Here is a 15,709-nt window from a genome sequence, read left to right as displayed (position 1 = left end):
CAGGTTGGACTGTTTATTGATCAGCCCCGACAGAGACCCCACCACCCAGTTCCTCTTCCTGAACCTGCAGAAACAGGGAAGAGAAAGCAGTTGGTGAAACCTCAGCTGCTCAGATCAGTGTGATGCAACAAATGACGTCTAACACACGAGTCATCGTTCACCACACACACAAACCCTGGAGAAACCAAAGTGCTGTCGCTCACCGCTGACAGGTGTGTAACGCTGACAGGTGTGTAACGCTGACAGGTGTGTAACGCCGTCGCTCCCCTCTGACATGTGTGTAACGCTGACATGTGTGTAACGCCGTCGCTCCCCTCTGACAGGTGTGTAACGCTGACAGGTGTGTAACGCTGACAGGTGTGTAACGCCGTCACTCACCTCTGACAGGTGTGTAACGCTATCGCTTAGCTCTGACGTGTGTGTAACGCTGACATGTATGTAACGCCGTCGCTCCCCTCTGACAGGTGTGTAACGCTGACATGTGTGTAACGCCGTCGCTCACCTCTGACATGTGTGTAACGCTGACATGTGTGTAACGCTGACATGTGTGTAACGCTGACATGTGTGTAACGCCGTCGCTCCCCTCTGACAGGTGTGTAACGCTGACATGTGTGTAACGCTGACATGTGTGTAACGCTGTCGCTCCCCTCTGACAGGTGTGTAACGCTGACAGGTGTGTAACGCTGACAGGTGTGTAACGCCGTCACTCACCTCTAACAGGTGTGTAACGCCGTGTGTAACGCTATCGCTTAGCTCTGACGTGTGTGTAACGCTGACATGTGTGTAACGCTGACAGGTGTGTAACGCTGACAGGTGTGTAACGCTGACAGGTGTGTAACGCCGTCGCTCACCTCTGACAGGTGTGTAACGCTGACATGTGTGTAACGCTGACATGTGTGTAACACTGATAGGTGTGTAACGCTGACATGTGTGTAACGCTGACATGTGTGTAACACTGATAGGTGTGTAACGCCGTCGCTCCCCTCTGACAGGTGTGTAACGCTGACAGGTGTGTAACGCTGACATGTGTGTAACCCTGACATGTGTGTAACGCCGTCGCTCCCCTCTGACAGGTGTGTAACGCTGACAGGTGTGTAACGCTGACATGTGTGTAACGCCGTCACTCACCTCTGACAGGTGTGTAACGCCGTCACTCACCTCTGACAGGTGTGTAACGCAGTGTGTAACGCTATCGCTTAGCTCTGACGTGTGTGTAACGCTGACAGGTGTGTAACGCTGACATGTGTGTAACGCTGACATGTGTGTAACGCCGTCGCTCACCTCTGACAGGTGTGTAACGCTGACAGGTGTGTAACGCTGACATGTGTGTAACGCTGACATGTGTGTAACGCCCTCGTTCACCTCTGACAGGTGTGTAACACTGACAGGTGTGTAACGCCGTCACTCACCTCTGACAGGTGTGTAACGCCTCCTTGATGGTTGCGATGGCGGCCTGGATGTCTCTGTGCTCGAAGGTCATGGTCGCCTGCATCACCAGGATGCTGCTGTAGCCCAGCGCGTGGTACATGCTGTCCTTCCACCTGCACGGGACGCGCACAAACACTACACACGTCACTACAAACACAGTGAAGACTGGAAGCAACAGCAGCAGCTCATTTACACCAGTAACAATATACATGTACTAGAATGACCAGCAGTGTCAGTGATGCCACACAAACACGTTGCCATGGTTACCAAGGTTTGAGAAGATCCAGGGCTTCAGAGAACTTGTTGTTGAGGACCAGATTGAGAGCGCACTGAGTCTCCTGGATGGACGTCTGCAGGTCCATGTGACAGGCCCTGAACACACACACACACACACACACACACACACACACACACACACACACACACACACACAGGTCAGCATGTGTGCGTGTGCATGTGTGTGTGTGTGTGTGTGTGTGTGTGTGTGTGTGTGTGCATGTGTGTGTGTGTACATGTGTGCGTGTCTGTGCATGTGTGTGTGCGTACTCACGCAGGAATCCGGTCGTAGGCGTCTTCAAAGCAGTCCTGAAACCACACAGTCACACACTGGTTAGACTCATCCTGAAGCAGGAAGTCCGTTTTTACTGAAGCTCTAAACCAGTGGTTCTCTACTGGTTGGGTTTCAGGAACCACCATCACCACTTCATGACTTAAACTCAAATGCATTTAACCACATGACAATCAGAAGAGTTCAGCAACATTTCTAAAGGTAATATTGATATATTTAACGTATTGTGGAAAAATTCCAGCTTCTCCAGTTTTTGCCATCGACGCCATCAAGCGGCGGCTGCCAGTTACCGTCACAGCCGCAATCACCACCTACAGCTACAGAGGAGAGTGGACGGCACAGTTTATAGAGGGAAAGTCTGACCACGGCCCCCGACCCACTGGAAACGGCTTCAGACCCTCCTCGCTGGGGGGTCATGGGACACGTGTACATGCGTGTCCTATGTGAACACATGTTAGGGTTCTGTCCGGTCCACGTCGCCTGCTGCAGGTAAAGCTCAGTGAGACTCATGAGGTTTATGTCCTTCACTGCGGAGGCGGCTGATTGGCTGAGACGCCGTCTGTGACTTCAAAGGCATCGGCTGAGCTCAGGGTTGAGACGGGCCCAGTCAGATGGTTCCACCGCGGAGCCGCTGGTTCTGAGGCTAATAATAATAAAAATAATTAAAAAAATAATAATAATAATAAAACTTACATAAGAGCTCAGAGCTGCAGCGCTGAGGCCACGCAGCAGTGACTCACTGAGAAGAGGCCTCAGCGCTGCTGCTGTGTGAATGTGAGAGGAACGACAGGCGTCTGAGGTGGAGCTCGAACCTGGACAGAACCAGAGGCCAATCAGACAGCAGCGTGAGGAGGATCCTCTCATCGCTGCATCAACGCGACCCCAACAGACGCTCTCTCCTCACACCTCGCTCACGCTTCTCGCTCTCTCTTGTGCAACAGATGCTCCCTCGACCTCGACAGGGAGCTGGTGTGAAAATGAACGCTGTTCAACCAGCACCGCACGCTGTGAGGAGCAAGAGCCGCTGGAACCTGAAGGCACCACGCCGCTGCCGCCTGAAGGCACCACGCCGCTGGAACCTGAAGGCACCACGCTGCTGCCGCCTGAAGGCACCACGCCGCTGTAACCTGAAGGCACCACGCCGCTGTAACCTGAAGGCACCACGCCGCTGCCGCCTGAAGGCACCACGCCGCTGCCGCCTGAAGGCACCACGCCGCTGGAACCTGAAGGCACCACGCTGCTGCGGCCTGAAGGCACCACGCCGCTGTAACCTGAAGGCACCACGCCGCTGGAACCTGAAGGCACCACGCTGCTGCCGCCTGAAGGCACCACGCCGCTGGAACCTGAAGGCACCACGCTGCTGCGGCCTGAAGGCACCACGCTGCTGCGGCCTGAAGGCACCACGCCGCTGGGACATGAAGGCACCATGTCGCTGGAACCTGAAGGCACCATGCTCACGCTGCTGCGGCCTGAAGGCACCACGCTGCTGCGGCCTGAAGGCACCACGCCGCTGGGACATGAAGGCACCATGTCGCTGGAACCTGAAGGCACCATGCTCACGCTGCTGCGACCTGAAGGCACCACGCTCACGCCGCTGGAACCTGAAGGCACCACGCTGCTGGGACCTGAAGGCACCACGCTGCAACTGTCTATTAATAAAACCACCAAGTTCACAGGTCAGAGTCCAGCTGCATCAGCAAAACACTGTTGGATCTGATTCCCTGAATGAAGGAAGTTCAGTCATAAACCGCAGATTTAGGCTCAAACCTATTTCTGATTAAATATTTAACCAGAATCGCTGTTTGCCTGTTTGTTCTTGAGCTTCAGAATCCACAGCCCCTTTTATTTTTCTTGTGTTTTGTAAAACACATTTATTTTGAAAATCATCTTCCACAGAGTAAATGTTCTGCTTCAGTCTGAGGCCAAATAAACGGTTGGAAACACTGAGTTCATTATTAATTACTAACGATGTTTTCAGACTTATGATCTGATATGATACATTAAATGATGTGATCTATGTAGACACCTTTCCTGCTTGACGTGTAGCTTAGTGTTTGGACCAAACCAGTGCCAGAAAGAGAAGCAGACAACGTCTGGATGAACTGGGAGGAACCAGCTTCACCAGCGTTGGCCGTTACAGAGCTTCTGTGACCTTAATCAATTAGTCAGAACCTGCACTGGGTCCTGTTACGGCTCAGATGACTCAAACCCCAGCGCTCTGGTTCCACTGAGCCTCAGACACGACGCCTGGAACCAGACAAGTGTTCTCATGTTGGACCTTCAGGCCAGAACCTCCTCTGGACACAACTGGACCCTCAGAACTTCCCCAGAATGAGAATCCTACCTGCACCACACACTCTGACCTTTGACCTGCAGCAAACAGGAAGTGGCTCAGCCTCACGTTAACGCTGGCTCCAACACGAAGCTCCGCCTCATAGAGAATGTGGGCGGAGGCATCTCTTCATTAGGTGCAGCTGGAGGAACCTTGTGCTGCGAATGAATACGGACCCGGGTCAGACCTCAGCCTGGGACATTCCACTCATTCCCCACCGATTAGATTTACTGCAAACTAATGCTTCAGTGTGTCGACGGACAAAAGCGCTGCCTCACCAGCGCCTGATCGTGTGATCGGCCACAACCTTTCACTGTGTTTGGGTACTTTTACACTCCACACATTCTCAGAGCTCGGTCCAAGTCAGTGAATTCCTCTGTAATGTAATGAGTGAGACTCAGGGAAGCTGACAGAGGAGCGACTGTGAGCTCAGATGAGGAGACGATCTACTGAGGAGGATGGGAGGATGAGAGGATGAGAGGATGGGAGGATGAGAGGATGAGAGGATGGGAGGATGAGAGGATGAGAGGATGAGAGGAGGGGAGGATGAGAGGATGGGAGGATGAGAGGATGAGAGGATGAGAAGGGAAGGATGAGAGGATGAGAGGATGGTGGGAGGATGAGAGGATGGGAGGATGAGAGGATGAGAGGAGGGGAGGAGGGGAGGATGAGAAGGGAAGGATGAGAGGATGAGAGGATGGGATGATGAGAGGATGGGAGGATGAGAGGATGAGAGGAGGGGAGGATGAGAGGAGGGGAGGATGAGAGGATGAGAGGAGGGAGGATGAGAGGAGGGGAGGATGAGAGGATGAGAGGATGGGAGGATGAGAGGATGAGAGGAGGGGAGGATGGGAGGATGAGAGGAGGGGAGGATGAGAGGATGAGAGGAGGGAGGATGAGAGGAGGGGAGGATGAGAGGATGAGAGGATGGGAGGATGAGAGGATGAGAGGAGGGGAGGATGGGAGGATGAGAGGAGGGGAGGATGAGAGGATGAGAGGAGGGGAGGATGAGAGGATGAGAGGAGGGGAGGATGAGAGGATGGTGGGAGGGGAGGATGAGAGGATGAGAGGAGGGGAAGAGGGGAGGATGAGAGGATGAGTGAATGGGTCGAGGACGAGGAGGACGAGGGGCCGAGGAGGAGGACTGTTCGGGTAAAGCCTGCGTCTGTGTGTCTGCAGGACGGATCCTCATGAACTCAAGTGAATTTTTACAAGATGAAATTCATAAAAAAATAATAAATAAAGCAGGAAATAGAAGTGTCCTCTCCTCCTTCAGGGAACCTCTTCCACTTCTCCCATTAAGGTCCATTAAGGATTAGGATCCATTTACAGGTTTGTCTCATCCAGAACCAGAAGACATTGTTCAAGAGAAACACAGACAGATGCTCCAACAAAGCCCTGGAACTAAACGCCTTTTAGATTCAACCCAAACATCTGTCTAAACCTCCTCAACCGCTCCAGAAAAGACGTCCTGCAGAGGATGAAAAGAGTCCAACACTAGAACCCAACAGAACTTGCTCAAACCTCACAGCTGTTGAGACGTTGAGCACTCAGAGACGTGTCAGGCTCCAGATAAAGACGCTGCATGAACACATGTGAACTCAGGTTCCTACAGATACGTCTGTTCAGGTGGAACCTTATGACCAAGAAAACGTCGCTGAGCAGCAACGAGCACTCGCTCCATCAGAAGCTCAGACGTGGGGCTAAGAGTGACGTCATGACCAGGTCCACACTGCTAATGTGACGTCACCTTAACAGACACATGCTTGATGTTTTCTCATTATGTGACTTTATGCAGGTGAGACAAAGGTTCATGAGCTCATTAGAGCTTAGATGAACCACATCTGTTTCTATGAGAAATCAAAGACTTTGAACAGTGTTTGACAGCGTCTCTCTGTCTCTCTGTCCGTCTGTCTCTCTCCGTCTCTCTCCGTCCGTCGGTCTCTCCCTCCGTCTCTCTGTCTGTCCATCCGTCCGCACCGAGGCAGGACTCAGAGGGACACGGACCCGTCCATCTCTCATCTCCGTCGCACTTCCTGTTGTTCTGCTCTATTTCACGGTGACGCTTCGCTCGTTCTGACGGTGTAAAATCAATAATGTGACAGCTCGTGACGTGCGTCAGTTCCAGCAAACACGCTGCTGTTAGCGGACATTTGGCAAAAAGTGCCCAACTTTCACTGAAAGCAGCGTCAGTTAAAGGGAATCAGAGACAGGAGGAAGTAGAACCGTCCCTACAATAGAATGCAATAGAATGCGTGTCTAATCTGCTCATTAACACAACACGCAGATGATTAACGTTACGTCACCGCGTGAACGTGACTTTAGGGACAAATGAGACCTCGGAGAAGCGCCGTGAACGCCCCACCTCCTCCTCCGCGGTCGCTCCGTTGCCTTCGTGGGCCATGTCTGCGCCCGGTGCCTGTCTTCCCTCAGGTCCGCAGGTCGGTACCGCTGCTACTGTTTGAGGAGAACCACAGTCCCATTCCTGCCTCACGCGCCGCAGCGTCCGCGTCCTCCGACGGCTCCGACGTCCTGACGTGTCCTCGGCGACGCGCGGCTCCGGTTCCGTCTCCCGCTGCGGCTCCGGCTCGTCCTCTGCTCCGCTCGGCGGTCACCGATACTCGGCTCTCTTCCGTGAGGAGCTGTCTACGTTTCCAACACACACGGACAGAAAACACACCTCCCGCGTTTCCGTTTCTCCGCCCCCAAACGTACAGAGCGCGATTGTGCCGTGAACGCACCACTGGAAAAACACTGCAGACGCACAAGGATTCACGGAAGATTATTTTTTCTTCTATAGTGATTATTTAATTACACATCACTTCTCTTTATAAAACATATTTTTCAATTTTTATTTTCATTTAAAAAAAAACAAATTTGAATTTGAATGCAGTCAGAATTTAATCCTACTGTGTATCTGATCGTTGAATCAGACACGTTTTCCCTGAACGGCTCATCACTGACAGTAACTGACTTTATAGAGGTTGTTTCCTTTCACCAGCAGTGATCTGTGCTACAGGTCAGAGGTCAGAGGTCAATCCCAGCTTCCCCTCTTCACATCTAACAAACATTGATTTACACTGAACAGTCAATTTCATTTGAGTGTTGTGACAATAACTTTACAGGTCCAGATAAATGATGTAAACATTTCCATGTCGAGCCCATTTACAGTGTAATAATCCTCCACTCATCAGCAGCACAAACATGCTTCCATTGTAAACGTGTGTGAACTGGCTTCGTTCTGACGTCTGCTGCTGGAACCGTGACGCCTCCTGTTCTTCTTCCAGCTGGGATTTGCATGTCGTCAGTGGATACAGTGCACGGAGCAGGTGTGTGTGTGTGTGTGTGTGTGTGTGTGTGTGTGTGTTCACAGCTTCGCTCTGACCTCGCTCATGTTCAGCCTGACGTCACTCATTACTGAGCTGATGCATTTTCTCGTGGTCGATTCACTTCAATGATTTTGCAGTTTTGTCATGTTTTGCAACAGAACTAACAAAGATAATATTTCCTCATAAGCTGGAAAAAAATAATATTACAAGAAAACTTGAAATGACTTGTCCGATTTATAAAATAAGCTTTGACATGTTTCCATAAAAATTACACATTTACATAACAGATCGTGTAACAGCCATTTAGAAAACAACTGCTAAGCTAAAACATCATAAATATCTCAGGTGTCACAATAAAACACAGACTAAAATACCTAAATGTACAAAAAGAAGCGTCAACGCAGCAGCTGAAACATGATCCACGGCATCAACAGACTCCGTTTAATGCTCGGCGTGGTTTGATATCGACATTAAAAAGCACCGTGACGATGGGCTCACGTCACCAGCAGCTGCTTCCTGTCTGAGCCTCCAGTCCCACGTCTGAGGCGTTGCTCCTCGTTCTAGGTTCAAACGCACCTGAACCTCAGCTGGTGTCTGAGGTTAAAGTAATGCTGAAGTGAAGTTAAACACTAGTGTGTCCAGATAAAAGAGTCAGCGGATCGTCACTGTCCCCACGAGGCTCAAAGGAGGAGGAGCATCGTCCCAGCGCCGTCACGTGGAGGAGGAGCCTCGTCATCTGAAGGGGGAGCCTCGTCACGCGGAGGCTGGTTGACAGGAGGAGCTCAGGAGGAGTCCACTGCACCTGAGGGGACAAAGTACCGTAAGCAAAGACAGACAAACAAATTCATGACAAGTCATTTACACTATGAACCAACTATTGTCAGGGTTTGAGGTCAGCTACCTTCCTGCCTCCCCTCCTCTCCTCCCCCATCACTCCCGGCCCCCTCGCTCCTCCTCAGCTGCTCCTCCCTCCCCTTCTGCTCCAGCAGGGAGCGCAGGAAGGCGGCGCTCACCACCTCCTCCCCCTGTCCCACCAGGAAGGCGTTCTTGAAGCGGTTGTAGAGCATGGAGGCCTTGTCCATCACCGCCTGGTTGGCTCTGTAGAAGCGCATCTACACACAACACACTCAGTCAGCGACGTCACGTTAGTGAGCTCTGTTAAAACGCTGAGTGGCACATTTTAGGTTTTGAATGTGGAAAGCAACCTGTGGCTGCTGTGAGCTCCTGCTGCCTGAGCCTCAGGCTGTGAGCATCTTTCTGTACCTTTCTCAGTGTCGCCACTAGTTCACTGTGTCTCTGAACGTGCTGTGACGTCACATAAACCATACTGAGCTGATCCAGAGCCTTCAGACACTTACCGATGTCCTGGAAGACACAAACACACACAAGCACAGGGCCGTTAGAGGCCGGGCCTGGACCCCACGCCAGCCTAGAAGCGTGAGCAGAGGAACGCCTGCGGGCGCTAGCTAGAGCCGTTAGCGTGTGCTGATCACACACAGACCATCATCATCATCATCATCATCACAGCTGCTGAACCTCCAACCAAGGAGCTTAACTACATAGCGTGAGCTGTTGCTCTCCAGGCTCCTGGTCTGAAGTTCCCACCAACAGAACCAGGAGCCAAGAGGCTACGGCCGAGCCGAGCCCTGGGGCGAACAGAGGGAGCGGGTCTTACTGGGTTGTCAGACTTGAGGGCGATCCTGATGTCTCCGTGGATGCGGTGCAGCGTGGAGTCGGTCAGCGTCATGGTGGGAACCGTCCCCTCCGGCTGCAGCTCCAGCGTCTCTTCTGCTGCGTCGCTCTTCTTCTCCTCCTTCGCTTTGGCCTCTGCTGACTTCTCTCCTCGCTCCGCTGCTCTTTCTGCTCTTTCGTTCTTCTTCTTCTCTTTCACAGCTTTCTCGCTGCCCTTCTCGTCTCTCTTCTTCTCCTGAGTCCTTCCACTGGACGCGTCCTCACTCTTCTTCTCTGCGTCTTTGTTGTCGTCCGTCGCTGCTCTCGTTCGAGCCTCAGGAATCTTCTCTCTGTGCTCTTTATTCTTCACGCCGTCCGTCTTCTTCTTCTCCTCCTCCGCTGCAGGCACCATCAGTCCTCCCATCATGGTTTTGACCTTGGTTCCCTGTTTGGCCGTCGCCTTCACAATCTTTCCGATGATTTTTCTCTCTTCCTTCTTTTCTTCGTCTCTGCTTTGATTCGTTTCTTCTCCTTTCTTCATGCTTTCGTCTTTGGTCTTGTCTTCGTTCGGCTGTTTGGGCTCTTTGTCTTCAGGGCTTTTCTTCATGGTCTTCTGCTCGTCTTTCGTCTTCTCTTCAGGGCTTTTCCTCCTCTTCTGCTCGTCTTTCGTCTTGTCTTCAGGGCTTTTCCTCGTTTTTGGGTCGTCTTTCGTCTTGTCTTCAGGGCTTTTCCTCCTCTGTTCCTCTTTCGTCTTTTCTGCTGTTGTTGTCTGTTCACACCCATGTCCACTGTCTTTCCTCGTGCTCTTGTTCTCCTCTCCTCTCAGTGTCTCTTGTGCTGATTTGCCGGAGAGTTTGGCTTTGACGCCCGGCTTCACCTCAGTGACGGGCGGTTCCTTCACGCTGTTGTTGGCTGGTGTCTTTCGGACCTCCACGCTCCTCTTTGCTCTGTCACCACCTTTCCTAGAAGAGACAAACACACTACGTGACTACGGGCCGGGGCTCCTGGTTCTGTTGCCGTGGGTTCGTTCTCTTACAGACTGCTCTTCACTCTCCTCCCTCGCCTCCCGTCCTTCAGCAAACCTCTCAGAGACTTTAACACACTCTCCCTCTTTGACGCCAGGTGACGCTGTCTCTGAAAACACACAACTCATTAGAGTGAGGATTTATTGCTAGAGTCTCTGTCTAAACATCACAATGAGTGTAGGTTTCCTTGTTAAATTTCATATTGACACAACAACCAATTCCAGAACCGTCACAGTTGGTTCAGTTCTGGAGACCCCCACTCTACCTGCTGGTCCACAGAACCGGCTCCTGGCTCTTCTGGTGCGTCTTCTTCCCTCTCGTCCTCTGAGGTCTTTTTCTTTGCCGTCTCTCCCGTTTCCTCTGTACTTTTCTCCTTCTTCTCTGCTCTCCTCGTCTTCCTCTCCTCCCTCACTGGCTGTTCTGCAGGTTTCTCTTCTTTCCTGTCCTCTGAGCCTTGTTTCTTTGTCTTCTGTGCCTCCTTCTCTCCCTTTCTTTTTGTTCCTCGACCGTCTTCTGAACTCGTCCTCTCCTGCTTTTTCCCTTCTTTCACCTCCTGTTTCATCTGCTCTTCCTTCTGCTCCTCTTTCTCAGCCCCCCTGGTCTTCATCACGTGGCTTTCTGCTGACTTCTCCTTCGTTTTCTCGTTTGTGCCTTCTGCCTTTTTTGCCACACCTTTACCTTTTTTGGCTTTCTTGCGCCTTCTGTCCCCAGTTTTCTCTTCACTTTCTCCCGTTTGCTCTCTGTCATTCTGGGCTGTTTGTCTAGAAGCAGATCTTGTTTCTGTGATCTTCTGTTTCTTTCTGGCTGATGAAACAGACACATTTCAGTATCCCAGCATTAACGCTGACAGTAGCTGGTTCGTAGTTGGTTGGTAGTTATTTACCTGGTGTGGCTACAGCAGGACCAGCAGGAGTCCTTTTGTGTTGTTCAGCATCAGCCTATAAAACAGATAAAGAATTGTTGAATCTGTAAATGTTTCACTGCACAGCTTCAACTAATGCTTTCTCAGACTCATAGGCTACTAGTACTGTACTAGTACTAGTGCACTAGTGACTGCTGAAGCTATAGACACTTGCTAAAGTGTCAGACTGTAAAGACGCACCATGAAGTCAAGTGTCCTGGTTTCCCCTCTTACCTCCTCCTCAGTCTTTGCAGAAGCAGTACTGGTAGTAGTTTGTCTAGTACGTCTCCCTGCAGGTGTACTCTGATTACTACCCACTGCCCCCCTTCTGGTTGTCACAGTGGTCTCTGAGTCATCAGTAGCAGTGGCATCGTCTGGCCGTTGTTTGGACTCTCTCTCTGAAGCTGCAGCTTCCATTTCTGCTGTAACTTTGCTCGGTGTATTTCTGCCAGAGGCTGATTTACTGTCTGCAGTCGCAGGAGCAGACTGACTGGAGTCCAGTTTACTGCAAATTCTTTTAGGTTTGTCATTTGTGGTTTTATTGGAAGTCGGTTTAACAGTTGTTGTCTTTGCTGGTACCTGCAGAGGAAAGCCACATCAGCGAAAATGGAACATTATTCACCTGGAGACATAAACTGATGTCTGACAGACGAGACACTGACTTTAAGTTTACTCCCAACTCCAGGCGTGTTCTGGATCTCCCACATGCCTTCAGTGAAGCCTTTGATGCGAACGCCGCTGCCATATTTATTCTTGTTGCCGGCGTACGGGACGACGTTCTTTGGAGGGATTAGACCTCTGAGAGGCAGACAGACATTATTCACAGTTGAGTCAGTGCTAACAGTGAGAAGAGTGAGCGGCTGCTGCGCGTACGTACATCTGATGGGTCCCGTAAAAGTAGACTGGGACTCGCTTCTTGTAGCCGTCCTCCGACTTACAGATCTGAACACATACACAGAAGTGATGCATTAAAAAGAACAGTGTCCCAATGAGCATGTGTGAGTGTGTGCGTACCCTGGCAGGCCAGTGAGGGAAGCCCTTCATCTTGGCGAACACCAGGTCTCCTGGTTTGAAGCTGACGCTACTTTTTCTTGGCATCGTGCTGCTTCAGACAACCTCTGTAGGTCGAGCGGATTCAGAGAATATACACTTAAGATGCAGAACTTTAGACAGACAGAGGTTTGTGATCACTGGTGGATTCAAGCTGATCCAACTGGCCTCACAGAAAAACAACTACGGACACAAACGCAGCTGTCTGATGTAAGTGCTCTTTGCACACAAATGTGTGTAACATTGATTTAGTCTGAATACACACAAGCACAGATCTGAGGCCGTCGTCCTTTGCTCCTCTTTCTATTATGATACATTTAGTTTTGCTCCATATTTGAGCCTCTCCACTCTTTTACTCATTTGGCCAGTGCAGAGAACACTAATCTAATAGATGAGTATTAACCGTCTGATTCTGCACCGGTACCAGTTACAGTATCACAGATGATCAGGTATAAAACATAAGCCTTAAACGTCACTGCTTCTGTGCTCCACACGGACGGAGCAACATTTCAGTGCAGCAACTGTTTCTACACGTAGTCAAAGCGCTCACGCCTTCGCTTGTTACGACGTGACCACACAACAAACTAAGACGCGGTTCCGAGCGAGACTGAAAGCGAAACGTTCTGTTTAACCGGTTCTTTCATCTCCGGAGCGATGAGGTCGAACCTGCCACAATCTGAGCAGTTTCGTTCTTAGTAGCGCTTCACTCTTTGTTTACAAACGCAGCCATGCTACCACTCAAGCTAAGATCCAGAACGTCGGCGGCTCCAGCCACGGGACTAACGCGGGTTTGGTTCTGGGTCGGTTCCGTCAACTAGTCTGTGGTCTAAGAAACGCGCACTCACCGAAAACTGAGCGATGATGCGTTAAAAGAACCCAGGTGAAGCTCTGCTACAGCAGAAGAAACCGTCTACCAAGCTACTCTCCCAGTCGCCATGTTGACCGCTACACGCACATCACGTGACCACCGACGTGTTTCCGGTGCCTTTCCCGCCAGAGTGCGGACCGTACCAATGAGTGGGGTCTCGCCTGTTCCACTTTGGTAGAAACTGAGATTTAGAGACATCAAAACTAATTAATAAATAAGCGTAGCATTTTAGACTCATAGACAGTTGTTGTTTATTATCCAGACAATCACTTGAGAAATATTCTGCTTGATACTAGTGGATGTTTGAAATGTTTGTTTCTTAATAAACAAATTAAAAGAAGCAACATTATCACACGCGTAAATACAAGCAACAAAAAAAACAGAGCTGTTAAAAACACAACTCTTACCAAAACATTTTAATTAAAACTAAGCCCTGCTATGAAATTACTTGTCATTGTGTCTGTTTCAGGTGGAGGAAGTTCACTGTCACAGCGATCTCACTTTCAGTGTTAGAAAGACCGAACAGCGCTTGGATCAGAGCTTCAGGCCCCGTTTATGTTTGTCACATATTCATTCTTAATCATTTCTATACTCCAGACATTGAGGCACTTTGAATGAAACAGCAGGTGTCTCACATTAGTGTCCACACGCACTGTAACAACAGCTCAATCACTGTCACTGTCGTCCTCATCTTCCTCCTCCTTCTCCTCATCATCATCTTCCTTTTTGTCCGTTTCCTCTAGAAGTCCTGAGAAAAAGTCGTTGTTTTGCCCAAAGGCTTTCTTGTTGAGGGGCTTCATTCGCCCGTCCTTCTTCTTCCTCTTCCGGTATTCGTTGACGCTCATTTGGGGCACAGAGGAGATGTCCCAGAACTTGATGAGCTGGTCGTGGGCGCAGCTGATCAGGAAGCGCGAGTCCCAGGACTTGGCCAGCTCCTCGATGGGTTCTCCAGGGTGCTGCCCAATGCAACCGACAACCCGATTGGGGAGGAGGTTGACGGCTCTGATCGGAGACGCACAAATAACACAATGGGCTCAAAAGCGTGGAGTCAGTTTCTCTGAAAAAGGCAACGCAACAGCAAAACGAACGATGGACCCTGAAGGTAGCACCAGCGGGAACCCCACTCACCGAATGTAGCCGTCCGTGGAGGCGGTGCACATGATGCTGTCTGTGACGGGGATGATGCTGTCCACAGACTCAGCCTTGAGGGCAAAGCGGTCGCTAGTGGCCCCAAAGCCGTTCCAGTTGAAAATGTAGACGGTCCCTTCGCTGGAGCCACAGACCACCTTCTTGCCCCGCTTCATCAGAGCCACCGAGGTCAGATCTCCACTCTGATACTCTGACACCAGGTCGAAGCGCCGCCTTTTGATGTTGAACACGCCCATGGTCCCGTCACCGCTGCAACCGCAGAACACAGTGTTAACAGCGCTGCATTTATGTAGAGAAGCACCAGCAGCAGGAGTGTAAACAAACACACCTGGAGGTGAGCAGGATCCTCCTGGCCTCGTCCACAGTGATGTCGCTGATGTAGTCCTCGTGGTGCTTCAGGTCCATGACGGCCGTTCCCTTCCTCAGATCCCACACCTTCAACAAAAGGCACACGGCGCTGATTAACGTTAGTGTAAAACCCCAACACATCCTCAGATCCCACACCTTCAACAAAAGGCACACGATCAGAAAGAATGGAGCTGATTAACGTTAGTGTAAAACCCCAACACATCCTCAGATCTACATTCTTTACACGACCTAAACATCAGATTGTGAAGTGATCTGCAGCGTTTTGCACATCAGAAAAACAAACGAGACGTGTTCGATCACAGTGTCTCCATTAAACCCGCCTTCAGCCACCACGTTCTCTACTAAAGCGTCAAACGGCCGCTCTGGACCAGGCTGGACCACCAGCCATGATCCGCGGTCTCTTTCATTGGACAGAGACCTTCAAGGTGCCTTCGTCGTCGCCGGTCGCCAGGACGTTCTCGTCCACCACCAGGAGGCTGTTGATGGGACTCTCGTGCGCCTTTCGGATCCGGGTGAGCAGCTGTCCCCGCTCCACATCCAGCAGGTGGACGGACTTGTCCCGGGACACGCTGAACACCTTCGACCCGTCTGCGGAGAATCGCACCTGGCGACAGGACTTCATGTGGTGCCCGGACGACCACAGCTCCCGGTTCTGCCCCTCTGTGCATGAGTAGGAGAAGGCGTACACGTCCCCGTCCACGTCCCCGCACACCAGGATGTCCCGGCTCGGGTGCAGCGCCACCGTGTTGGCGACCGCCTCCAGGTGGACGTCCTCCGGGGTGTCTCTGATCGTGGGCCCTGGCGGCTCGCCTCCCTCCTCGTCTTCATCAGAACCCAACTCTGGTTTAGGATCAGCCGCTTCTAGATCCGAAGCTGTCGAATCTCCGGTGGTTTCTGGAGGCTCGGTTTTGTCCATTTCAGCAGATTCTGTCACTGTGGATGTCGTTTCAACGTGTTCTGAGAATGCTGCCATGTTGTTTGCTTTGTTTCTTCTTCTACGCAGATTCATTACTTGAACA

The 15,709-nt window shown here is 51.1% G+C and overlaps 3 protein-coding genes across 3 annotated transcripts in view; all 3 read right to left on the bottom strand.

The window, feature by feature from the left end:
• Positions 1–6,990, bottom strand: part of LOC114851250 (tetratricopeptide repeat protein 39B) — an 11,140-nt gene extending 4,150 nt beyond the window's left edge. Inside the window, exons 1-5 of the mRNA XM_029142968.3 lie at positions 6,694–6,990; positions 1,979–2,013; positions 1,696–1,800; positions 1,410–1,541; positions 1–64 (exon numbers count right to left, since the gene is read on the bottom strand). The exon at positions 1–64 is cut by the window's left edge and continues 7 nt beyond it. Coding sequence (XP_028998801.1) covers positions 1–64; positions 1,410–1,541; positions 1,696–1,800; positions 1,979–2,013; positions 6,694–6,732 — 375 coding nt within the window. The 5' untranslated portion in view covers positions 6,733–6,990. The remainder of the gene's footprint in view (positions 65–1,409; positions 1,542–1,695; positions 1,801–1,978; positions 2,014–6,693) is intronic.
• Positions 6,991–7,872: 882 nt separating this feature from the next.
• On the bottom strand, positions 7,873–13,301 carry LOC114850362 (PC4 and SFRS1-interacting protein-like). The gene is made up of 12 exons (XM_029142271.3): positions 13,150–13,301; positions 12,269–12,372; positions 12,132–12,196; positions 11,917–12,052; positions 11,489–11,833; positions 11,237–11,291; positions 10,619–11,157; positions 10,365–10,462; positions 9,333–10,290; positions 8,921–9,022; positions 8,559–8,769; positions 7,873–8,459 (listed from the first exon to the last, which is right to left on the bottom strand). Exons 2-12 carry the CDS (start codon positions 12,350–12,352, stop codon positions 8,440–8,442), a joined length of 2,613 nt encoding a protein of 870 aa, XP_028998104.2. The 5' UTR covers positions 12,353–12,372; positions 13,150–13,301; the 3' UTR covers positions 7,873–8,439.
• Positions 13,302–13,398: 97 nt separating this feature from the next.
• On the bottom strand, positions 13,399–15,699 carry wdr55 (WD repeat domain 55). Its single transcript, XM_029142980.3, has 4 exons — positions 15,109–15,699; positions 14,650–14,756; positions 14,301–14,570; positions 13,399–14,174 (listed from the first exon to the last, which is right to left on the bottom strand). Exons 1-4 carry the CDS (start codon positions 15,697–15,699, stop codon positions 13,838–13,840), a joined length of 1,305 nt encoding a protein of 434 aa, XP_028998813.2. The 3' UTR covers positions 13,399–13,837.
• Between the last annotated feature and the right edge of the window lie 10 nt (positions 15,700–15,709).

This window comes from Betta splendens, chromosome 2 (genome assembly GCF_900634795.4).
Source record: "Betta splendens chromosome 2, fBetSpl5.4, whole genome shotgun sequence".
In the NCBI taxonomy this organism is placed as follows: Eukaryota; Metazoa; Chordata; class Actinopteri; order Anabantiformes; family Osphronemidae; genus Betta; species Betta splendens.
This window is presented reverse-complemented; position numbering and strand designations above follow the sequence as displayed.